Source organism: Amblyomma mixtum, chromosome 1 (assembly GCF_055824585.1).
Source record: "Amblyomma mixtum isolate Tamu chromosome 1, ASM5582458v1, whole genome shotgun sequence".
Classification (NCBI taxonomy): domain Eukaryota; kingdom Metazoa; phylum Arthropoda; class Arachnida; order Ixodida; family Ixodidae; genus Amblyomma; species Amblyomma mixtum.
In genome coordinates, this window is record NC_143012.1 from 244,255,564 (window position 1) to 244,282,268 (window position 26,705).

General features: G+C 44.4%; 2 protein-coding genes across 3 annotated transcripts; one reads left to right on the forward strand and one right to left on the reverse strand.

Moving 5' to 3' along the window:
* The first annotated feature begins 1,921 nt into the window (after positions 1-1,921).
* Positions 1,922-25,273, forward strand: LOC149371357 (F-box only protein 5-like). Of its 2 annotated transcripts, XM_089565427.1 has the most exons (6): positions 1,922-2,448; positions 2,708-2,774; positions 19,877-20,073; positions 20,284-20,554; positions 21,642-21,779; positions 23,876-25,273. In XM_089565427.1, exons 1-6 carry the CDS (start codon positions 1,934-1,936, stop codon positions 24,125-24,127), a joined length of 1,440 nt encoding a protein of 479 aa, XP_089421553.1. In that variant the 5' UTR covers positions 1,922-1,933; the 3' UTR covers positions 24,128-25,273. The 2 variants fall into 2 exon arrangements, with proteins under 2 accessions (XP_089421553.1, XP_089421557.1); XM_089565431.1 differs by lacking the exons at positions 1,922-2,448; positions 2,708-2,774 and adding an exon at positions 18,430-18,547.
* Polr2K (DNA-directed RNA polymerases I, II, and III subunit Rpb12) lies at positions 7,507-18,113 on the reverse strand. The gene is made up of 4 exons (XM_089565454.1): positions 18,060-18,113; positions 14,366-14,452; positions 11,653-11,745; positions 7,507-7,755 (listed from the first exon to the last, which is right to left on the reverse strand). Exons 2-4 carry the CDS (start codon positions 14,427-14,429, stop codon positions 7,733-7,735), a joined length of 180 nt encoding a protein of 59 aa, XP_089421580.1. The 5' UTR covers positions 14,430-14,452; positions 18,060-18,113; the 3' UTR covers positions 7,507-7,732.
* Positions 25,274-26,705: the final 1,432 nt, after the last annotated feature.

Here is a 26,705-nt window from a genome sequence, read left to right on the forward strand (position 1 = left end):
ACACATAGTTTATTCCCTTGGAAATCATGAGGAAAATTATGCAAAATCGCCGGTCATTAGTGAATAAACGATGCCAGCATGTACAGCGACTTGCAGCTGCGGTGAAGCAGGCAAGCAGTGGGAGAAAATTGAACCCGAAAGTAGCTAGCAGACGATTTTCCGATGATTATTTGCGCTGACTTCGAAAACGCACCTCAGTCCAAAGCTCTTCGATCCAAGTTCTGATATCGAAGTGGAAGAATTCCACAGTGAATATAATCACTGATCTCTATTACTCCGCTGGTCAATTGTAACTGTGAACGAAATAAGCTTTTTAAATGTTTGACTATATCAAACAATCCATGTATCAGAATTATAGAGCTCATAATTTTTTCTTGTGATAAGCTTCTTGTTTACGTAACAAGAAACGTTTAAGCAGCGCATTACTTTTTTGTCGTGGATGAATTCTGTGCGCGGACGGTGACTGTGGGCGGAGCTTCACTGCAGACTTAAGTTTTATCCGACTTTAGGGGCCAGCACGAGCCATTCTTATTATCGCTACCACATAATTTTCAAGTGTCGTTTTTTACTCCAGTTAATATTTCACTCCAGCGCGCCGTAAATAACTTTTAAGCGCGAAAAAAAAAATTGCAGCTATCGGCATTCTTGGAGGTCTTTGGCGCGTATGTCGTCTGCTAGTCGCGCGTCGTTCAGCCATCGAGCGCAGTCTGTAACTGCGGAAACCTCAATGACGTGTGCCGTTAAAGTGGGTAAGGTATACATTTTAGATTCATGCGATTTATAACTGACGAGTGCTGCATTTTGCTGCATCACTGGAAAGCTTTTCCAATGACTTCAGCTTGAACATGTTTATGACGCTCGTCACGGTAGGCGACAAAACGTTACCATCACAGATAGCGTATTACATTCAGAATAATTAACACAGTTTTAACGACGTTAGGTAAATATTAGTTAGCCGACCACTTGAAGTGGTAAAACTGCAATTGATTTGTATATAAAACGCCCGTGAGAGCTAGAACAGCCGTCAAAGGGACACCGAGATGTTTTTCTCAGTGCCGATTAATCTGGTTAAACGGACTCATGTGTTCCAGAGACCAGCGCAAAAAGAATGATCGAAATCGGAGCATGCAAACGAAAGCCATTCCACTTAGAAATCCAAATTAAAATAAGACAAAAACGTGTCCCACTCGCCCAATGTCGAAGTGTGAGACAGCTACTACGCATTTCGTTTTTGTTTATATTTATTTGCGCGCTACCAATCAGAACCGCGCCTTGCACACACGCACCGTAATTCTTGCGTGGCATTTTGACGGCATCATCCCTCTGCCCACGAGCGGTAGGAGTAACTCAACAAAGGAAGCTCCCCGACGTTTCTTTGTTGGCATGATTACAAAGCTCTCCCTCCTTCCATTAACCTCACCCCCTGACCGGGTTTATTGATTTATTTTTGCTGCCTTCACGGTGCTATAGTGCTCTATCGGTGCGGTTTTAACAACATAACAGCGCCCGCCTCCACGAAAATTTGAAGGGAAAATGAAAAGTATCGCCCTTAGCGTTATTTTTATCAGTTTACGTTCGCTTTCAGTGCTTTTTTTTTTTTTTCATTTGTGTGGCATGCGAAAATCTTACAGCACTCGAAGACTTCATACTTGGGTTCCGTTTCCTGAGTATAAAGAAATTAGGCTCGAACTGGACGCCCAAGCAATCATAAAGGCAGTGCCCAATCTGGCCGTTGTCTCATTTTCGCTGCTGCAGTTCGATATCAACGGGTCAAAATATGCATTCCTGGAGATTAAAATAATAAATATAACTATTTTGGTTATCGCCTTGGGCGTTCACAATGTCCCATACTTTGCATACTAATAATAAATGCCTTATGTTTGACTAACATCGCAGGGCTCCTCTGAGTGGGCACGGCGGACCTGGGCCGAACATGACACTTACGAGGACGCTCTTCTACGTTCTGCAGGTTATCCTGGGTTCCGCCGCGTTACGAACTGGACACGTGTGGCTCGATGACATCTGTGGCTGCGATGGAAATCAACTTCACATCGACAACGCATCAGACTCGGTGTCGTCATTTGATGACACTGTTCTTCCAGCGACTGCATTCATCCATCGAACTGTGACGTCATCAGAGCTCACGAGTATAAAAGCAGCGACACAAGAATTCACCTTCAGTGGGCACGGCGGACCTGGGCCGAACATGACACTTACGAGGACGCTCTTCTACGTTCTGCAGGTTATCCTGGGTTCCGCCGCGTTACGAACTGGACACGTGTGGCTCGATGACATCTGTGGCTGCGATGGAAATCAACTTCACATCGACAACGCATCAGACTCGGTGTCGTCATTTGATGACACTGTTCTTCCAGCGACTGCATTCATCCATCGAACTGTGACGTCATCAGAGCTCACGAGTATAAAAGCAGCGACACAAGAATTCACCTTCAGTGGATCTGAGAGTATGTGACCTCGCTTCGGCGAGCGCGGCTTCGGCCGCTTATCTGATTTTTTTCAGCAGCGTCCGCTCCGGCGGACGCAGTTGTTGCTGCGACGCGCGTCTTTTCTTGCCTTTTTCTCTTTCCTCTGATCTCTTACCTCTCCTCTATCTGCACGTTGGCAGCGGTGGTGGCTTGGCTAGAGCCAGTAGCAGGCCCGTGCAATTTCCTTTTCATCCTTCTCTCAGTCACAACAACAACAACACCTTCAGTGGGCACGGCGGACCTGGGCCGAACATGACACTTACGAGGACGCTCTTCTACGTTCTGCAGGTTGGTAGCTATTCGAGCACCATTCGCAGCGATTGCCGAGGTATCGTGGTCTTGCCGTGCCCCCGGCGTTGTTTTGCCTTAGCTTATGAATGTTTTATTGCTTGCAAGTTGATCCTTTGTGGCGACATCGAAACTAATCCTGGCCCCACTCAAAAGGAAGTTATAGAACAAATTTTAGATGGCCAGTTGTCTCTTCAAGCTGAAATCAGTGAAATGAAAGCAGAGCTAGTTAAGACTGTAAATATGGTAAGTGATCTGCAGAGCCTGATACAAAAAATGGAGAAAAAGCTGAATGAAACAACAACCTTCACCGAGCAGCCTCAGGAAATACACACAACTTTGAAATCAATAGAAAATGTAATGCGTTTTCAAGCCAAAAAACTAACCGATCTCGAAGATCGAAGCAGACGGTCCAACCTCATCATTCACGGTATTAATGAGGAACCTGACGAAACAGAAGCTACGCTGAAAGATAAAATAATCAAAGAAGTTTTCGAGGACAAGCTTCAAGTCAGTTGCCACTCTATCGGGCGCATTCATAGGTTGGGGCGTCGGAACGACAAACGCCCTGTTATTCTCTATCTTCAGAATTTTGCAGAAAAAAAGACAATAATGGAAAATGTTTCAAAGCTAAAAGGCTCAGGAATATCAATTCAGAATGATTATTCGCAATCTACGCTGCTGACACGAAAACTACTTTGGGATAGCGCGAAAGAAGAGAGGGATCAAAAAAAGAAGGTCACCCTTATTCATGACAAGCTAAAAGTGGATAAAGATATGTTTTTCTGGGATAAATCACAAAATAAACGCGTAAAGATAGTCTACCAGGATAAGAGAGTAGATCAGCAGGACAAGGAATGACGTGGTTTGCAATATCAGAGCAAACATTTGCGCATAATAAACATTAACGCGCGTAGTTTAGTTAATAAGGCAGACTTGCTCGAAATAGCACTGTTACACCATGATCCGCACGTTGCAGTGATTACTGAGACATGGCTTCACAGTGATGTGAATGATGAGGACGTTTTCCCTCCTTCTTACACTGTATTTTGAAAAGACGGGGAATCTAGGGGTGGTGGAGTGGCTGTCCTAATTAAGAAACAAATTGAAGCTGTTTTACAAGATGATGTACATGATATCGAATGCCTATGTGTGAAACTCTCCTGTTGGGGACAAAACTTTGTTTTATATGCTCTTTATAGACCCCCTAGTTCTGGAACCGACTACTTAACTAAACTAGAAAATCATCTCTTACAGTACCAAAACAGTAAAATTTTATTGATGGGTGACTTCAACTTGCCAGGTGTGGATTGGGAACTTCTTGAGTGTCTCGGTGCTTGCACAAAGCAAGCCAACATATTGTTTAAAATAATGCTTACCCACAACCTGACGCAAATAGTTCAGGAACCAACCCGTAATGTCGGTTCCACGAATTCGATATTAGATTTGCTGTTCGTCCCTCGCGACATTGTGAATTTTACTGTTTCTGTAGAACAAGGTCTGTCTGACCACCACTTGGTTAGTGCTTCATTTCCTCTAGTACGGCAAACAAAACAGAAACACTCATCTTCACGTTACTTTAAAGATTATTCGCGTGCCAACGACGCGTCTGTCATTGAACATCTTGAAACTTGCCTTGTTGATTTCGATTACGCCGATGTCTGCGCACTCTGGGACAGTTTTAAAAAAATCTGTTTGTATTGTATCGATACTTTTGTACCAAACAGGCACAAAAAAGAAAGAAAGGAAACCCCATGGATGACGCGCAATATAATTCAAATGAGGCGAAGGGTAAAACGGCTCAAGAAAAAACGCGCAGATCCTGATGTGCTGAGGGAATTACTGGACAATCTAGCACGTGCCTTACGTGATTCAAAGGACTATTTCTTCAACACATCCCTTCAAAACTTTATAAAAACCGAGCCAAGTAAGTTTTGGAATTATATTAGTGAAAAAAAGAAAGCAGTTACACAAATTTTGGTGAACAACACTGCGGTAGGTGATCCAAAGGCTATTGCTCAGCATTTTAATAGTTATTTTCAAAGTGTATTTTCTGCCCCGAGCTCATGTACCGACAATAGCCGAGTGTATTATCCCGCCGAAGTGAATTTTATTACTTACCCTGGTGTCCTTTCCATGCTGTTGAACCTGAAAACCAAAACGTCATGTGGGCCTGACAACATTCCAAACGCATTTCTGCGACGCTATGCCGAAACTCTGGCTAAATTCCTTGTAATAATTTTTCGCGCTTCAGTCTCAATAGGTAAAATACCTGATGACTGGAGGACAGCCCGAATTGTTCCCGTTTATAAAAAAGGAGACCGTCTTCTCTTGCAGAACTACCGCCCCATATCATTGACGTCCCCGTGCTGTAAACTATTAGAGCATATAGTTGCACATTGTATGAACGAATTTTTAGAAAAAAATCGCGTGCTAACTAGCTTCCAGCACGGGTTCAGAAAAGGATTCTCGACGGTAACACAGCTAATTACAGTAATAAATTCATTTGCTTCTTGTATAGATAATAAAGGCCAAATCGATGCAATATTTTTGGATTTTAGCAAGGCATTTGATAAAGTTCCTCATGATAAACTAATTTTTAAAATGAAAGAAATTGGCATTCCTGATATTTTAGTGACATGGATTACTGCATACTTAAAAGACCGCAAACAGTTTGTTGAAGTGGGTGGACAACGTTCGGGCTCTCTTCCAGTTTCATCCGGTGTTCCCCAAGGAAGTGTTTTGGGTCCTCTGCTTTTCCTTTTGTATGTCAATGATATTGTTCAAGTTGTTAACCCACCAGTGCATATTCGATTGTTTGCTGACGATTGCATTCTATACCGAGAAGTTACAAATAAGGAGGACCAAAGTGACCTGGACAGTGCCTTGAACGTTTTTGAATGGTGCGACCGATGGGGCATGGTTCTGAATGCTGACAAAAGTGTATATATGCCGATAACCCGAAAAACCATACTTCATAGCTACACATATAAATTAGGCTCTCTCCCTCTTCAACAAGTATCCAACTACAAATACCTAGGAGTAACAATAAGTAGCAATCTATCGTGGAACTTGCACATAAACAACATCTGCTCTGCGGCATTTAGGAAATTGTGCTGCTTAAGACATAAACTAAAAAATGCTCCTTCTAAAATTAAGCTACTTTGTTATTCTTCAATAATTAGACCTAAACTCGAATATGCATGCATAGTGTGGGACCCGTATACTAAATCTAACGTAAAAAATCTGGAGAGAATACAGAGAAGAGCTGTCAGGTTTATCTTTAATAAATATGCAAGGTCTGACTCCCCCACCACTTTAATGGAGATTAATAAAATTGAACTACTTGAACATCGGCGAAGAAAGCTTAGGTTACAATTTATTTCTCTTTTATTACATAACAAACTTGGTTTGGATCCCTCATCATACTTAACGCCGGCACCAACCAGACAAACTCGCCAACACCATCCCAGTTCTCTAACCCCTATATTCGCTAGAACAGACACTTACAAGTTCTCGTTTTTTCCACGCACAATAACAGATTGGAATGAGCTAGTTAAACCATTATCCCAAGAGTTTTAACCAATTATTTTTTCTATATTGTGTTGTTCTTTTTTGAAATGTTGCGTTTTTTTTTTGTCTCTTGATTGACTTTGTTCGCCCACCCTGCTTGGACTCAGTGTCCGCAGTATTTTGTAAATAAATAAATAAATAAATAATAATAGTGCACAAAAACAGGGTTAGATAGCTAAAAGGGTCACCTTCTATTTTTTTGCACACAATCGGCCCCTTTTTGAAAGGTACTATTACTCGATCCAGGCCAAGCACTATGTTCATCAAACCACCTGCAATGGAGTGCACTACCATCCCAGAATGTAAAGGCAGCTATATAAAAACACAACCAAAATTATGACCTGAACTGCTCGTTTATGTTGCTACATGGTCAAACTACTGCAAGATTCCGAGCATGCTGCTGCTCTGCAAGCCAATTATTTTTTTTTCTGTCCACATCATATTACCGAACTACTGGTCCAATACTCAGGAGGATCCCTCTACGCAGAGTAAATTTGCAATGGCTACGCTTGGGTGGATGCTAATGAGTAATAACCCCTTTACTGCTCATCTCTATTTGAACTGCAATGCTTTGCACAGCCTCTATGCCTTCTTATTCAAAATCAATACATACTTGCACCTCCTTTGAAAGAATACGCTAGGCCTAAAATCCTACACTTGCACCAGTAAATCAAGGAGGGAGGAAGTAGGTGTTCCACTCAGCGCTGATAATATCACATGCCATGCAACAAACCGCTTTAAACCAAACACGAAGTGTATGCTTTGAATGGTTAATATTCACAGCCAACATTGTAATCCTTGTTCTGTCGCATCTTCATAGCACTGTGCATTCTTTTCTCTTGCTTTAATTCATCTTTCATGTGGCACTGTTTTCCTTTATGCACTTCCAGCGAGCTATCTTGCATATTGTTTGTATTCTCCATCTTTCCCTCATAAGATATTGCCCCAGTGACAGTGCAGGTAGCATGTAAATAAAAATAACAAGAGTTTCGTGCCAGAAAAATGGCAAACTCAGTACAAACCAAGCACTGGGATAAATAAAATTGCCAGGCTTTTATTTCTTGTTCCAGCAAACACAGTTGTATTCACATGAATAGAAAGTTCCACAGAACTGTGCTTGTCGCCAAAAGAGAAGGTGAAAAAGACAGCATCACCTTCATAATCCCAGCTAACCTTTATTTCAGGGAGCTGCACACAAAATACAAAATATGGGTTATACAGAATGTGCCGGTGAAACTTTAGTGAGTTGATGTCCAACAAAAAGCCATAGTTCAAATTGAGCTTGTATTCAATTTGACTCCAAATTATTTAAAAACAAAAAGGTAACGCTCAGAAGTTTATATACATCTTGAACTGCTTCTTCTATGAACTGCTTCTGGACATCTTCATCTTGCATCAAAGACAATCACTGAAAGGAATGTGTTAAGGAAACAAGTGTACACCAAACATGAAAGCACCAGCCTACTAAAAGAACAAACAACAAAGATAGCAGTTCTACTACAGAGATCACGTTTAATCTCTGATAACACTCTAACATCAAGCAGTCTCTGTTCAGCACCTGCTGAAACGTTCACAAAATGTGGCAAAGTGCGTTGCTTTCACATGATGTGGCGTTAGAAAGATCCTGGTTCAAAGTATGACCAGTTAGCCACAGCGATCACCTGTCACCATAGTGGCCACATTTCAATGGAAGCAAAATGCAAGCTAAGCTCGCTGTATCCAGAGTCCTTTACTTTATATTTGCCTCATAGCAAATGCATTATGGGGGGAAGAAAATCTTTAAAAAATTTTTTTATCAATGATGTCACAATTATGAAATCTTCAGTGAACATGTATTTTTGCATGCGAATTCCAAATGTGCCATTTAATTTCATGTAAGCAAGTCCTTGTGACTTTTGTTGTGTAATTTTTTGTCCATAGCTTTAAGGCAATTTTGCTGCAAAGAACTTGCTAAAACTGCTTTCATTTCACATCAAGGAATGCACTAATGGTAAAATTATCATACTGCCTATCATAGAAGTTCAGTTATAGGGCTTTGAAGCTGCTATTCCAGAAACAGGAATACAAACTTTTCTTCCTGTTAGTGAAATGGCAAATTTAAAACCTTATAACTCAACTTCTAAGATAGGCAGTATGATAATTTTACCATTAGTGCATTCCTTGATGTTAAGAGAAACCAGCAAAATGCATTTTAGCAAGTTTCCCACAGCAAAACTTTGTTGTAAAAACTTCCCCCCCCCCCCCCAAAAAAACAGCACATTACAAAAGTGCATACTAGTTTTACATCAAATCAAATGGCATATTCGGAATCGTATCTAAAAATAAAGCGTGTTGCGCAATTAAACGCACACCATAGAATGCTTCTCCCAGGTAAACTGGTGAGCTGTCTGAGCTCAAATTTCGCACAGAAATGGCATGTGGTCGGCAGAATTGTTTTATATTATATTTTATTGGGGCACTTGCCTGAATCAATAAGAAAAAGCCGGATATTCGCATAATCAGCGGCGACGACAAAACAAAACAGGCCGCTTTCTCAGCGATTGCATCAATGGAGCCACCTTGTTTGTAGGCTGTGGAGATTCAGCAAAGGAGGTGGGACAGTGTTTTGCGGGAGGTTCGAAGATGCTGTATCACGAAAATCTTCAAACTTAGTGCAGTTTGGGCCAAACTAAGCGTCTTGTTATCACTGATAAAGCAGTTGCTGAAGAGTCTTCAAGCCTCCCACTAAAGACCCCTATCCCTCACCTAATCTCCGCAGCCGACCAAGAGGGTGCCACCGCTGAGAGAGCGGCTTGTTTCGTTTCGTCGTCACCACAGATGATGCGAATATCCGACTTTTTCTAATTGATTCCAGCAAGTACCCCAATAAAATATGATACAAAACAATTCTGCCGACGAAATGCCATTTCTGTGCGAAATTTGGGCTCGAACAAATCACCAGTTTAGCTGAGAGAAGCATTCTACGGCGCGCGTTTAAATGCGGAACAGTCTGTACACGCTCCCTGAAAATTCCATAATTTTGACTTCATTATTAAATTTTTTTTTCTAAGACCATCTTTCACAGTCTAACTAAAAAAGAAACACTCCCTGGCAAACACAGAACCTTTCAAGACAAAGCACACAAGAGTGTCAAACAAAAAATCAAGTTAGGACAGGAATGCCAACTGCCACCACTCAGAACTGCAATGCTGGAGCTAGAATCACAGCCAGAACAAAACATGGCGAAGGTGAAGGCATACTTATTACTCATAATAAAAAAAATGGCGAAACCGCATGTGCAGCTGACGTACATGGCTGCTATATTCATTAGTGGCTCATGACCAATCCATGTGGAAGTAATTCACAGTCGCCCTCTCCTGCTGCCAATAAGGAAAGCTTTGGCTGAAACTGAAGCTGCATGCACCAGCTGCCACTCACACTTACTGGAGACAAAAGCTTTGTGGCAGCACAGTTTGCAAAGCAGCAGACCATATTCGTAATATCTTGTGCCATCTTGTGCAGTGCACTTTCCGGTCAAGCTGAACACAGCAGTGCACTTTTACATTTTACACTGCTCTCGCATGCAAGGTAACATGCACAGGCAGTACTAACAGAAACTAGTCTGTGGTAGCATGCGATGACACATATGCATGCAGTAAAGCCTTGCTGATACGTCTAAGATTCTTAAAAAGAGGAATAAAACGCATTATCAAGAAAAATGTACAATCCAAACTGCTCAATTTTGAAAAATGTGAATGTTGAATCATGTTCAAAGGCATTTATTGACAACTTCAGTTCATAAAAATGTAGATTACCATTGCATAGCACCAGTTATGAACTGTGCCTTCTTTAGTGCTTGCAGAATTCTGTCAGCATCTGTGTTATCTTTAGCTTGGATGAAACTTCGCAACACATCCAATCCGTCAACGACGACGACGAAAGTAACCGAAATCTCTTCCTCAGTGCTTTCGGATGCTCCCGCCCCTTGCATTATGCACTGTGGGGAAGCCGTCACAGTGGCTGACTCATGCTGTATCCCCTAAACCTGGCCCGTTTGTACGCATGTGGATCACAACAATTCTCTGATGTTTCATCCCCTTGCTCCTAGGCGCTGCAAATAAGCCATTGTGTTTCTGCTCTTCATGCCGCGTCTCCACGGGAATGGCCCTCTTGTACATAAGCACAATGTTATTATTTCCTTTTTATCCTTCGCCCTGTTACAACTAGGCACTGCAGAAAAGCCACCACAGCAGGCATGTGGTGCTGCAACCCAGCTTTCCACGTTGCATGCCTACACGTTACACGTTTGGCCCACTCATATGCTTGCCGAAATGGGGTTGATCGTTTAACGTATTATACAACCAAAATTTGTCAAAATTTTGACATAGCAGATGGGATATTGTGTTATCAGATAAAGTAACAACCAGCAAAAAAAAGTGAAACTGTGGGACATTTTTATTAACCACAATTTTGAATGTATGAACTGGGAAATCATATCAACCAGGAACACATCAATAAGGTTCTACTGCATACTAAAGCAACTACTACACTGCTGGCCTATGTGCTCTACACACGGCAATAATGTATCAGCATACATCAATGCCGTTTAAAACAGGGAATGTACATCTGCACAACTGATTTATGTTCATCACGTGATGCTCAGTGCTTAATGAAATTAATGCACTGCTGCAAAATCAAAGATGTGACTGGCATGAAAATAATTAACAGATGGGTGCATACAAAGTACAGATGGTCCTTACCAAGAGTACACAAGCCAACGTATGTTCAACTGGGCTGTTGTCTGATCCAAACTCTGTCTTAATCCACTGAGCCTTCCACACAAAGGAGTAAAAGCCATAATCCAAGAGAGTGCAAGAGCACGAAAGTTATCCACTCGGACGTAGCGTGAACAAAGGCAGCTCAGAGTGATTCTCAAGCTGAGAGCATCAAGTAGCCAGACGTGCTGTCTGAGCTGCCACGGTTAGAGATGTTTTGTATTCCATGCACCTAGGCGTCACCTCTACCTTCATCAGCACTTCGGTTTTCCATCACGTAGCCTGGCCATCGACTTCAACTCAATTCTCCACTCCTGTTTTTATCACCGTAAGTAAACAACTTGAAGAAGCCTTGTTGAAAAAGCCTTGCGCTACCAGGCTTTTCCAACCCAAGAAGCACAAAACAGAATGAAAAGCCATAGCAGGCAGCCGAGAGTTGCACCATCACGGCATGTGTGCACACTGTTCATCTGCAACTGAGCTTATGAAACCTGCAAGGAAGGCGAAATGGTAAGAATATGGAGAAAAAAAGAAGTTAAATGTAAGGATACGACGCTTGGTGCGCTTCTTGTACATGATCCTGTAGCCACACTCTCGACAACGAATGGGATCTCTGGGCCGAATCTCGTTCTCCTGATGACATTCTGCAACAAGCCCATAAGAAACATCTGTGACACAAGGTGGTCTTGGCAGTTTAAAGTAAACAGGAATGAAACAGACAGAGTGCAATGTTTAAAACATCTGCACTTGTGCACTTGTTTAAACATCTGTTTTCGTGGCCGGATCCGTGACGACCACTTTTTCAGTTGCAGCGGTGATAGTGCCAGGAAATGCCTCATGTCACCGTTTCAGGCTCATGCACAAAACGTCCTCTACGGCAACCGAATTGGCAGCCATACGAGAAGCCGTCCTTTATATTGGTCACCAGCCAGCGCAGCAATGGACTATATTCTGTGACTCGAGATCGGCATTGCAGGTCGTACTAACTTATCTAAAACCAAGGGTATGCGAGCAGCTGGTTCAACAGATTGTGGTTTTGTAAGCCGAATCTTTCCACCGCGGCCATATCATAAAGTTTCAATGGATACCGAGCCACTGCGGCACAGCGGGAAACGAGCGTGCTGACGCCGAGGCTCGGATGGCACATAGTGATGGTGCTTTCATTGAGATAGCCTTTTCTAGATCAGACATTGGAGCCTTGTTGGCGCATTTAATGCAAGCGGCAATGCAGTCGCACTGGCATGATTCGAGTCATCAACAGGACCGCGTCTGTAAGTTTGACGCTGGCTCACGATTACATTTGCCATCTATGGTGGTGCGACCTCATGGAACTTTACTCCACCGGCTACGGCTTGGCGTTGCCTACACCAAACACTATCTTCACAAGATCGGCATCGAAGGTAACCCAAATTGCGCACAGTGCCACACTCCAGAGACTATTGGACACCTTATTTGTGAGTGCCCGAACTATACTGCTGAAAGAAGAACATTGGAGGCGACCATGAAACAACTGGACTCTCGCCCTCTCTCTGAGGAAACTCTTCTGAGCGCCAGGACGAGACGTTCTGATTGTGGCGTGTTATAAAGACCCTGCTCAACTTTTTGTGTGAAACAGGCCTGGATACTCGTCTGTGACCACCTGTGCACAACTTACATGGTTAATGACATGTGTCGGTGTTTTATGTGCGTCTACTAACCGCAATGCGAGTGCCAGCCAGTGTGTGTGTGCGTGTGTGTAGACATCACCCGTGAAACTCATTGTATTATGCCATCATCAGCCTTCATTCGCACTTTCCTTTTCCTCCTCTTCCCTATCCCCTGTGTGGAGTAGCAGGCCAGGGCCATGCTACCACCGGCCGACCTCTCCACCTGTCCCTCATTAAAATTCATTTCTCTCTCTCTCTGCACTTGTGCGCCACCTACCTTGGAATTTGCACACTAAATGAACTGCAAATAACGCAACAACTACTGTCTAACGTTTAATAATGGCAAAACAGAATGTCATACGCATAGACACTGGATGAAATATGAATAAAATTATGCCTCACTAATAGAGTACCAAAATGACCATCCCAATTCCGTGCAGAGTAAGATGGCCAAGTTCATTCTTTCAATGAAAAAGCAAGACACCATTAAAGCTAACCCAAAAGCCGACAAAGCAATTTTCTTGTAATCTTTTCAAGCTTTATTCATAGCAACTTGCATCATGCCTCATACAAAGCAACTAATTTTGCACGTAACTTGTTATTCGAGAAACTACCTTTATTATCTTCTACATTAAGAATGAACAAATGCTGTGCACTATCAGAAAATCCATAAAAACCTCATCAGCTTCTACCCAACAATTTTTATGCAGAAAATAGTTATCTAATAGTAATAACATGTTTGTTCACTGACCCATTCTGCTCTCTTCCCATCTGTTACTGTTACACCCATCATTTTCCTTTCCCTAGCTCACTGTACTACCCTTAGTTTAAGTTCAACCCGTTTCATTAGCCTCCACATTTCTGCTCCACAGGTTAGTACCGGTAAGATACAGCTGTTATACGCCTTCCTCCTGAGGGATATGAGTAAACTGCTATTCATGACCTGAAAGCACCTGCCAAATAGAATTCACCCCATTCTTATTCTCCTTGTTACTTCACTCTCATGGTGTGAACGTGCGGTCACTGTTGTTACCTTCCTAGACTGCTGAACATTACTTCCGGTTCCTTCATATTAACTATTAGACCCACCGTTCTGCCTTGCCTAAGCCCTCAGTCATGCTTCGAAGCAAGGCCCTTCAGTTACTTAGCAGGGCATGTCATCAGCAAACCAGAGACTGACAAGTTATTCTACATTAGCTTTTATCCATAACTATTCCCAGTCCAGTTGTCTGAACATCTCCTATAAACATGCAGTGAGTACAGGAGAGATGATGTCTCCTTGCCTGACACCCCTTCTGATTGACATTTTTATCACTTTCCCTGTGAAGGACTATGGCTGTAATGAAACTACTACAGGTATTTTCCAGAACCTTCACATGTGCCTCTTCTACACCATGATTATGCAATGACTGCATCACTGCTGAGGTTTTCGACCGAGTCAAGTCAAATTCAAAGAACTTCATACAATCACATTTTTGCTTTCATTTATTTAACTTACTGCTGTAGTCTAAGAAAATGAGTAAATCTTTCTACCCAGCTTCCTCTAAAATGAATTTAATGACCATGACCGTGCATGTCAACATGTATAAGCAGATAAGCGCTAAGAACCAGAACTCACCTCCACATATGTAGATCATTGGTGCCTTCACAGGCTGAGGCTGGTCTTTCGATGTGCCTTCCATGGTTAAGCAGCACTGGCTCTTCGCTGCACGGAAGAACCCAGAACAACACAAGCCAATAAGATCAATAAGATGGGCCACCAGCTGTAAACCATATCAACCAGCACCATCAACGTTTGTTGTGGAAGCTGCACAAGTGGTGCAACTCCAAAAGTATATCACCCCGCTACATATCACTTGTACTTCTCAAAGCCTCAGTGAGGATTTGCATGAAAACATGGAGTGGTATAAAATGGCATGCTAAACAGTATGAATTGCAGTCGAAATGGTGGTCGGTGTAATAGACTGCCATTTTGTTGTCTGTGGAACATTTCGAAATGCTGCTGGCATGTCTAAACGGATTATTGCCTCCTGTTCTGGCCAGCACAGCTGAAGTTACGCACTGAACAACGAAATGACACCCGTGACATCACATGAATGCCCCATAGGCATGTCAGCTCTGCATCACTCCGTCACTTGTCACTCTTACTTCTCAAGGTCTCTGTGACAAGCACAAAAACATGGTTAGATGGTAAGCAGTAAAATAAAGTCATTATAGCTTTGTCACAACAAAACAAACTCGTCTCTTCTTTGGACATGTAACGACGTACTTCTCAAGTGCAGACATAGCCACTGGTAATAGGCGCGCTACTTTTGGCAGCATTGCATACTACGCATGAAAGAGCGTATAAAGCACTGAACAGCACGAGTTCACAGCGTGGACAATGAACATCAAACACATTTCTACGAACAGAAACTCACTAGCCATGTGACAAGCCAATACCAGAGGCAAAAACAGAACTTCCTTCACCCATTCACAGGGTAATGAACCAGGCCACCCAGCCATTTTTTTTTACCTCAAACGGTAACTGTGGGCTTTCTCTACCCACCACGCATTTGACCAAAACATATACAGTAGGTCCTCTGGAGTCTTGTAGGCCTTTGTGCCCAATTTTGCAACTGGGCAGAGCTTTTTTTTCTTTTTTAGCGGAAATAAATTTTTAACTTTCCCATATCATGGCCTCAGTGTGAGCAATTTCTACTGACAGCCTTCACTGGTGTGCGACATCACACTCACCGATATTCACTCTGCGATTGCTGAGATAAAATTTCAAGCTTGTTTCTGGTCATCTGAGACAAATAAAGATTGAATCAGCCACTTAATGTCATCAGCTTAGCTGACGAACTTGCACAAAACAGGTTTTCTGACAGTATCATGACGCCAAATGCTGGTCTTGTATACTTTGGTCTATAACCAGTTTCAGCTCCCTAGTATTTCTGTTTTCTGATTGCTTCCCCTCATTACTGAAAAACTGTCAGCATTAAAACAGAGAGGTCCAATAAGTATGATGTAAAAGACATGTTCAAAAATCTTCTGGAGTTGCCTTCTAAAGACCTGATCATGAAATTGGATAGGGCAAGTGAAAAATTAATTCTACAGTTATTCCATGGCACTTAATATATCCCCAAGATTGATGATCTCAAAGAGGGCCTCAAATGAGGTGTCCTGCTTTTTTGAACCTCACAAACTTCTCCAGCTTATAATGTCGAGGATCTTAAAAGGACACCAAGGTCAAATTTAAGTTGGCCCATATTTACAGATTATCACATTCATATCTAATGAGAAATACACTGCTTTCAGTGAAAACGGAGCTTTCCTAAGCTAGAAAAGGCCAGGAAATGATATATATCAGTGTCACCACCACTGGCTGATTTCGCAAGTAAACTGCATGCGTCAACAGGCTTTTCAGCATGGATCCCAGAGGCTAGGCTAACTGCCATTCACTTCAAAACGGTGATCACAGAGTCCTTTTCGGTGTAGACGTCACAAGTTTGAACTGAGTAGAGGGAACATATTTACATTAAACTTTCTCAGGAATAACTGCATCTTTTGCTGCTGGACAAACATCAGCACAGCCAGAGAACACCAGAGAATTGGTTTTTACTAAGAATGGAACTCAGATGGAGCTCTCAGTGCCCCTTTAATGCCCTTATCTGCTGTTCATCTATCTCAACTGCCTTGTGACGTAGTGAAATCAGTAGTCCCAAGAATTGGTGCCCCAGGACATGACCACTCAAACCTTCAAAGGCAAGAGAGATTCCAAAGGGTGCCCACAACTAGTGTTCATATTTCCATCCATTTCAAACTTCGCTCGTGCACGCTCAGGGATGAAGTGGACAGAGAGAGATATGTACTCTGCCTGCCCGAGGTCCCGCCATCCACACGTTGCACAGAGGCAAATAGGGGGCGAACAAAAGTGAGATGGGAATGATAAACGATTTAAAAACAATGCAAAAATGCACAACCTCCTGCTAGTCACCTTCATTTCTCACGTCACATCTGACTGGCTGACACAAAGTTAACTCTTCCTGTATCTAGACTTGGTGGAGTGTATTTTTTTGAACAATGGCCACTTAACCTATGAGCCTGTGAAAAGCACAAGTGACACAATGGTTTGGGATGCATATCTCTACTCCTGATTGGCTACAGATACCGTGCCAGAGGGTCTCCCTCTTCCTATCCTCTACTTTTGGTAACCCTTCAGCAACTTCCCAGGCTTAACATCTACAGTCCCACTCTTTGGAATGTTTCCCAAGAGATATTCCACTATTTGGCATAGCTTTGATCACACGACATGCAAGCGGCACCACGGTAGCCATGTGTTCCAAGGGGCTGGATTAAATGTCACCATTGATGATTCACTATGAAGCAGTTCAGTAATTTTCTAATGGCACTTGTTCAACCATTGTTTTTAATTCATCAAAGAGAGCCTATGTTGAACTTCAGTCTGACAAAGTAAGTTTGCTCCGCCATCCACACATTTGTTTAGAGCACTCTAACTGTGCGCTCTGTTGTGCATTTATGACAATCACCACTACCTGGCGGGCTCGATGTAGCTTTTAAAGACATGAAGAGTTAAGTGCACTTCACAGGTATGTGAATGCCCGACAAGTTTTTGTTTTGAACCCTAAGCCACTCGTAAATGACGCAAGCGTACTCCCTCGTCCGTCATTTGAAACGATTCAGACAGGTGTGTGGACGAGTGCACCTTCATTCAACACAGTTATTAAATTTTGCACTTTGCCTGCACAGGTACTAAGTAGTTTGATAATATTCTTCACCCAGATCACTCATCATGAGCGCCATGCGCTCCGAGTTATTTAGCTATGGCCCGCGGTACCATCCTACCCGATAGAGTTATGACACGCTTGGAGTTCTTTCCAGGCTAATTTTCTAGGCTTTTCTGCCAGTACCGATAGCTTCCTCCAATCTGATGAGAAAGCGCTTCGCCTGTCTCCCTAGTTTTACGTTCGCAACAGTTCACACTACGTCTTCCAAAATTTTAAGAATGATAATGAAACGACGCCACATTGCATTGCATTTGCGGGATCGCACAGAAACAAAACGAATTCACACAGCATTAGCACGCACAGTACTGGTTCAGCTGTCTTAATCTGTTTTTGGATGGGAACACCCAAATATTACCACCACCGCATATGACAAGCGCCTCTCCTGACCGAAACGAGCTTTGATGTTAGCTGCCGGTGACAACCTGCGGTGGTGTTTGCGCTTGACATAAAGAAGACGCCTTAAGCGAAATCATCCCCATTTCATAGCGCTTCAAGGCGAAATTAACAATTCCCGTAACTTACGTGTTCCAGCAGGACGAACAACTCCAAACGCAGTTCAATCGTCGTCAACATGCGTCAACCAGCTTTGAACAGGAGGCCGCCATGTTGCCTTGCAGTTCACGGTTCACATGTTGCGGGACGACCGCTTTAGTGATTAAAAATGCGTTAAGAACACAAAAAAAACAAATACTATACAATTAAAAATTAAACCCAAGTGTTTAATATACAAATATTCTTGCGCTTTTAATATATAAAATTGAGTGTGTACAAAACACATAGAGTTTCTTTAACAAGACAAAACCGGGTTTTTTTTTCCCCACGAATGCTCAATGCTGATTGGTCAATTCCACTGATCTCCACTAGGGGAGCAGTGTCAATTCAGACCAATCAGCACTATCCCGCGTGTGTTTGAAAACGTGCACCCTCTATGCATATGACAGCCGTTGGGATGTGGTCGACCTAGTCCGGCGTTTTTCCGCAGCAAAGCCCGTCTGAAGCGAGTCGCAAAGGTGAACATAAATTTTGAGCTCGATTATTGTCTGTCAGCCAGAGCTGAGCCGCGTCAATGTAGAGGGAACCCGCGAGACCCGGGTTTGATCGGCGTTTAGCGCGCTACACCTGTGACGTTAGGTTCGCGCGGGCGGGCTACGACATGACGTATATTTTTTGCGGGAAACCGTTTTTTCCCGATCTTCTCGCCGCATCCGAGCTACCTTGCAACGGACGTCGACGGTCGACCGAATCGATGCCTGAAGACTTCTAAAAATGATGAGGGAGTCTCGTGCGGGCTGAGAGTCGAGACGTTGCGCGTGTTGAGCGCGAGGCATCGCGTGCGGCGGTTGGGCATGTTCGGCGACGGTTAGTGGGTGCGAGTGAGCTGTGTGATTCCGCGAGGCCTACTGGAGCGGCACCACGACCGATGTCTTGTACATTCGTAGCTGCCTTTCGTGAACGAACGTGATTTTTTCATCGGCTTCAACGATACACGCCTCGGTCTTCTGCCCGACCCCCTCGCCATAGTGACTTCGGCCACATTTCACCCAGTCCTTACCCTTCTACGATCGGAGCCTCGGAGACTTTGTCGCTGCTATCTGAAAGGTAGTTTGTTGTTAACAGCCGAAGGCGTCACTGTGTCAGTGTTAGTGTCTAAGCCACGGAGACAAATGCATGTCCCGCCAATATTTGGCGGCCAGTTTCGGTTGCACTATTGTTGGCGCGCATGTAGTGGTGGCGGTCCCTTTAGCGATAAGAAATACGCGGCAAACATTTTAGATATCTTTCTAACTCGGTTCGTTCCGAAAGCAGTGGGTCTATAGAGCGTTCAAAGGTATAGTCGTTATATAATCGGGAGACAATAAAGGGTAAGCTTTTATCCGGAATACAATGTTTGCGTGATGGTTCGTGTTGGTCTTTGCTTTTCTGCACAAACTTCCCGGTATGTCGCGGCGCTAAAAACTCAAAGAAACAGTAGGCATAAAATAAATAAGCGACGAACTTTTTCTTTTCTTTGTTAATACACTCTCAGCCCATCCCCAGGTCAGGTAAACTACGAGAAAGCGAGATAAATGTGCAGCGCACTAGCACAAAGCCTCGTCTGCTAGTTAGTGCCCATTGTCATCAAAAACTTCCACCTCAACTGATTAGTCTAGTATTCCGTGCGCAAAACTGTCACTTTACACAGAGCATGCACCACAAAGCACCAGTTTTTTGTTTCAAGCATAATTTTCCCAAAAGCTAGGCCGGTGGTAGAAGGTGTCTTTACTCACACACCCTCTTGTTATTATTTTCTTGCCAGATATGTGCATCTTCAACCTACTGCTTCTCCTTTCTTTCCAAAGATGGATACGCCAGCGAGGTACAGTCTTGGCCTTCAGGCAACTGCACTCCACTCTACCCCGATCGTCCATCTGGATTCTCCAGAGAGTGGCTACTATGGGACGCCACATTTTGATGCTACAAACAGTAGTTACAACCCCAGCATTTCATCAGCCCTCTTCAGTGAAGATGACGAACACTCTTCGGCTGTGAAGTTCAGGTAGGCATGAGACGTCTACCACGCAGGTGTGTGGTAAAGTGTTAATAGGGCAGGCCATGCCAACGCATGCTGATCTCTTGGAACTTAGATTTTGAGCCAAAGCTTATCCACAGTAACATCTGCGATATGAATCATCTTGCTGTCCCTTAGGCTTATCAAAGCCATAATGTATGCTTAAGCATGTCCTTGTTTCTGGTTTTGCATCCACAGTGGCTGTGCTGCGCATCTGTCCCAGAGTCGGCAGAGCTTGCCTCGTGCGAATGGACAGCCTAGCATGGAGGGACGCTCTCATGTGGACTTCCTTGCGGAGCTCCAGAGTTGCAGTCCAGTCTTGTGCAAGATACTGGGATACCTGTCGCCACGAGACCTGGCTGCTGTTTGCCGCACCAGTCAAGTTTGGCGCAACGTGTGCCGGTCTGTTGAGGCACCTCGCTGGAAGGCGTATATAAAGGACAGGCAAGAACACTGGGAGTCATCTAGGGTGAGTGGAAGTGTCCCAACTATCAGGGGATACCAGGGACGGTGACTGCCAGCCCAGAAATTTTCTTGACAAGACAGTAAACTTGCTGAGTGTTTCCATCAGACTGCTACAAAGAGAAAGCTACTTGATAATGCAGCCCATATCAGGGCCTTTGGTAAGCGAATATGTGGTGCTCTTGCTGCCGCATTCTGTTGCTTGTACTTCTAGTTTTTATCGTTGCCCAAAATTTGAATTCCAGCCCGCTGCGAATACCCTGGCAGCATCCTTACAGCTCTGTGGGAAATGGAAGAGAGGTGGTTGTTCTTTTCACTGTGGCCAGGTGTTTGAGCTCTCACTTCTGGTGTGCAATTATTCCATCATCACCACCTCAGTTTCTGAATGCCAATGAGCAATGCTATAAGCGTCACTGGATCAACCAACAACTGGCAAGTCTTCTGACTTGCTTTTTCACACATTAATGCCATTAAATGAGCCCAGGGGCCTTACGTTGCCAATGACTAAAAATTCTGTGGTTAGGGCTCTACACATTGGCACAACTGCATTCGCACAAAGATGCAGCTGCACGCATAATTTGTGTGTGTATTTATTGCATCGGCAATGGCACTTGTTAACTAGTCGTATACAGTGTTCATCTGTTAGTCGTATACGGTGTTCATCTGTTCACAACGGACAAATGCAGAAGTACATTTTGCACAAAGTATGAAGCTCTGTGTGCCAAGCATATATTAGCACAGTTGAACAAGTCAACAGACTGGAACTTTCATGAAAACTGGATGCTTCTGCCATCGAGGCTTCAGAGGTATGGTTTACATATTGCGCCGACACACCGCTGTCTGTTAAGAGCACCTTGTACTGCGCTAGACCAGCGAGTAGTTGCTCTGCCATAACAGCGGCCCAGCATACCGCTCTGCTTTTGCACAAAATGAGATTCCTATAAAGGTTGTGCACAGAAGCCATCAGCATAATGACAATGCACATCTAGCACGCACCCCTGCCAGATGGGCTACAACTAGCTGTGTTGCAGTGTACTGTGCAACATTCACACAGAGTATGCAATATGAAATGCAATAAATGCCACTCTCTGCAGGAGAACATCTATGATGGCAGCCAGGCAAAGAAGTCTCCACTGTGTTCCATGCCTCTGACAGATACTAGCAACAGCAGACCGTCAGAGAAGCAGAGTGCGCCGAAACCAGTGGAGACAAAGATCGAGACCTACGCACGGGTGAGTAGGAAGTAAGGTAGTGCCATGCACTGAGCATTGTATTCATCTAAGTGTACAGAAAGAACCCCCCCATCTAGCTCCCATATAGAAATCCATGGAATACAAACTCTGCTGTTACATATGGTGTCTTCGACTGGTCGTTTCAGATCGCTCTAGAGCGCTCTGAGATGCAGCCGCACGTTCGGCTGGCCGAAATCAAGCGCTCTGACTACATTGGGCTGGTTCTTTCAGAGCGCCCACCTCCAGCTCGGAGCGCTCAGCGGCGCTCCGAGAAAAAAGTCGGAGCGGCCCCGAGATGTGTTAATGTGACAGGGCCACTTCCACCGTTTCGCGGAGACGGATGCGAAGCCAGGGTAGCCAGGGCACACCACGACCGGTCTAGCGAGGCCTAACGCGTCGGTTTTTATGCATCCGTAGAAGCAAGTTTAGGCGCCTTAAGTATTAGACGCATTTAAAACGTCCCTGCTGTGTTGCTCTGTGAGGCGAAATGTCGAAAAAAAGACGAATCATTACACTGGGTACGCCGTTACAGAAGTTACGTCCTTTTTCTGCTTCCTGCGCTTTCGCTCTGAAAACTTGCTGACCATTCGGCTTGACCGGTCTCGCTATGCGCTCGGAGCTAGAGCGGCTCTCACTTTGCCAAATCCGAACCGGATCGTGGGAGCGACCAGGCGAAGACACCAATAGTAACTGTGGCATGCAGGAATGTCCACATGTTCCTCATGTTTTATTAAAGTCTATGCTCTCTCCAGTGCACCATTCGATAAAAAACAAAGTACCCTTCGCATTACTTTGCATCGCTGAAGATGTGCTTTTAGCTTTTGTCACTAGATGGCACCACTGTGTTTTGCATTTCTCGGATGAAGCGGCAACCACGGTCCACTAAAACTTTCATTGACGAAGTGTACGTCACTGTGCCGCAATAGCTTTGGCTGCGAGGGATACTAATCTGTATTCAAAATGCCTAACTACTGTTTGGGAGGGGGGGGGGTTATATTATTCCTTGATGCATCACTTCAGCCAACTTGTAGTCTCCATCGCTCTCGCTGATCATGGTTTCCGGCATTGGCCTACATGAAAACATAACTTAGGAGGGTAGATGTGTAGGCCAGTTGGTGAGACATGAAGGAGCTAGACACCGCAGCGGACACGGGACAGAGAAAGAAGACGACACAGGGCGTTACTTGCAAGTACCGCCCTGTGTCGTCTTCTTTCTCTGTCCCGTGTCCACTGCGGTGTCTAGCTCCTTCATGAAAACATATGCATGCACGGATCAAACAATTCTCGGTAAAAATCTTCTGCAGCGTTTCTAACAAGACCATTGCGGAGTCGCACGCCTCAGGCTGCAAGCTTTCCATTGCGAAAAAAAAAAAAAATGGGTGCTTAAAATTTAGTGTTTTGTCCCTTTAAGACTAGGGTTTTTTTTTTTCTTCCATTACTGAATTCAAACTCGTGACATCAAGACCAAAAAAAAGACTCCATGATCATCATTTCGATCTTATTGATGGTCTAAAGTGGCCTCGGGGATTTCTGCCTCACTATTCGTGGCACAGCAGTTCGCTTCTGAAAGCTGCCAGTAGTTATGATACCTGTATCCCATTTTTCTAACTTTCCTAGCCTGTAAGAGCTCTGTTCTCAGAAATGTAACCTCTGTCATCAGAATGCGGTATCCTATCATTACAGACCAACTTCAAATCGTCCAGAGTGTTTGTTTAATTTGCCTCCTGGCAGAAGCATGAGATTTTTCCGCTGCAGAAACTACGGAATGCAATCTCGCATACATTTCGTGTGTAAACGCTGCGTAAAAGCCGCTCCGCGGTGGCTCAGTGGTTATGGTGCTCGGCTGCTGACCCGAAAGACGCGGGTTCGATCCTGGCCGCGGCGGTTGAATTTCTTTGGGGGAGAAATTCTAGAGGCCTGTGTACTGTGCGATGTCAGTGCACGTTAAAGAACCCCAGGTGGTCGAAATTTCCGGAGCCCTCCACTACGGCGTCTCTCATAGCCTTAGTCGCTTTGGGACGTTAAACCCCATAAACCAACCAACCAACCAAACACTGCGTAAAGAAGCGTAAGACAGTGTATGACTGGCGTTTCAGGAGGGCAAGAATCTAAGAGAGGGCGAGTCTCACTGGCCGTGCCCCGTCTGCGGTTATCCAAGCCGGGTGAGCAACATGAGGACAGTTGCCAAGTGTAAGCTGCCTGCCTGTGGCTACCAGTTCTGCCCCAAGTGCCGCCGCGACTGCCACTTACCCCTCCCCTGCGCCATTCACTGCACGCCCATCAACTCAAGGACAAAAAAGAACGTCATCGGCAGCAAGCACAGCAGACAACAGCTACGCCGTTTATGACGGCTCTGCCTGCCACCATCACTCCACACAGGACTGGCAGTATCACAACCTCGTTGTTTCAGGACTGATCGTGAGCCTGTGATTTGAGTGTGCGCACGTGCTAGGGTTTGTGTAAGTGGTGCTGTTTCCAGTTTTCAGTCTGTAATTTGTATTTTTTTACCATTGACCTTGTAATTGCATCTTAGCGTTCTTCGACACTGCCCGCAGAGAGTCTGCCAAAGTCCTCCTGCTGAGCAAAACAAACCACAAGCATTGGTAGCTGTATGCAGGCAGGATACTGCGACAATACCAATGCAGAGTCTGCACTTCTTTTATCACAAATTTAGGCACACCAAGCGAGGGCTCCATTTGAATGAGCCTAAAATTTGTAGTTCTTTAAAATTAACGAGGGAATCTTGGAAATCTTTGCATTTACGGGCCATCCAAGCCTGACAGCGTTGTTTGGCAGACCATTAGAGCTTCTGCAGGGGTGCACATGATACAGACACACTCTCTGCGACAGCTGGTTCGGACTTCCTGTGCCTAGGCACTCTTGGCTTCTGTGAAGCACATTGTACAAATCGTCCATTCCATAGAAGGCAGGAAGATCTGGACACCGGTGTTCCCAGGATGTATGCTGTGTGAATGTGTGTACACAGTGGAGCGAATGTGCACCTGTACATAGTGTACATAGTACCTGAAGTGATTTTGGCACTCGAAGGAGGGGCAGCTTTAGGACCAACAGAAATTTATGATGTGCAAAGCTCTTCTCTTGGTCTCATTTTATGCTCGAGTGTTCTCTACCTCCACATTTGTAAGTATTATTGCAGTACCTCTTTCTAATCAGTATTTCTTTGAGCTACAACGCACAATATGTAACAATAAGTATTTCTTTTTTTTTTTCTACTGCCATTCAGTAATTCAGTGAGCTCTAATATAAGTACACAACAATGTCATCTCCCCACCCCCTCAGGGTATGAGTGCCATCAGAATCTTGGATGTGCCAGAACAATCTGCACTGCATTTAACCTGTTAGTGTGAAGGTATTTCCACACACTGCAGGTCCTTTGCTGCCTTGTTCAAATGTGACAACTGAGCTCAATGTGCTGCGTTCTTACGCACGTCACATGAAAAAGAAAGCCAAAGTAAAGTGAGATTTTTATGCAACCGTACTTGTTGGCTCCACTGATTTCCTACCTTGCTCCAACAATTCTTTTCCAAGCTACACCTGCCCCAATAGACCCTTTACAAAAGTTAGCGCCATCTAGTGAGAAAAACATGAACAGCGCACGGCGGCCATGTTTGGTTCAGTCCGTCCGCGCCGCCCGGAGTACTCGGAGGACAGTTCACTGTACCCGGAGAGTACGCGCCAACGTGAGCCCTCGTGGAACTCGTGCACGCACAGCGAGCTTCATTGGAATTCCCGCAAGTGATTGCGTCATTTGTTGGCATCACAACAGTCGGTGCTAGCACCAAGCTCCATTCGGAATGCCAGCATGTTGCTGCGTGCCTTTCTGCAGCCAGCGCAGCGTCGTAGACGCGCACGGAAACAAGGTGTGTATACGACCGTTCGTTTGCATTCTTGATCGGCTTTACAAGTGTCACTTGCAGCATGTCAGGCATTACGGCATGTACCTCTGACTGGCAGATAGCTCATAGAACGCGATCGCGATCACCTGAAACAGCGAGGTTGTTTTGCGTGCAATGGAGCCTTGTGAACTTCACGAAAGCTTGTGCTGAGTTGGAAAATGACACTGGAGAAGGAGCAATACATGTGTAACGAACGCTAAAGGTCGAATAGATCCGTTGGAGCCTTTTGTACGTGGATTGCATTCGCCATTCTCTATTTGACTTATTACAAGGGCATGATTACCGAAGCTAGTTTTCAAACCATTGTGTGAAATGGCCGTGCATTGTGCAGATGGCAAAATGGTTGCCTAGGGCGCCCAAGCTGACTGTTTCACGCTACAAAAGCGCCTGCCAAAGCCGCGGCGTCCTGTAAAGCAGGAGAAGATGAGACATCACACGTGTAGCGTCATGCTCACATCCAGCCCGTTTCAAAAGATGTTATCGTCTGATGACGCGTGCGAAGTCCGGTACGCGTCCAGAGCGCGCAGCTCAGGTTTGTAGTCTGTGCTTATGAATACTTGCCAGCGCGATCCACAAAATAACGAAGCTTGCGTTTCACTCTAGTGGGTTTTCTCGAATCCCATGATGGTTTCTTAGTTGACAGCCACCCGAAAAGTCAGTTGGTTTTGTAAAGATGACGATTTCTTGTTTATTTCCTCTTTTAGTAGACATTTCAAGCTTTAACCTCATATGCAAGAGCTGAAATGGGCGGCCTCGGGAAAAGGGAACTGTGCTGAAATGATAAGGAATTTTAAAAATCAGCTATCACCGCGCCATGCCTGCTTCGCGCAAGAGTTCGTGTGATCAGATTTTCCAGTATTGCTATAAAGTATAGCATCCACAGCTATAATGTGGTGCTTGTTGACAAAACCTGTTTATTATTTGTGCAGGTCTCCTTCCATGGTTTCCCAAGCAACCCGGCTTTGAGAAAGAAGTGTATTATTGCAATACGCAGAGATGTGGGGAAAGA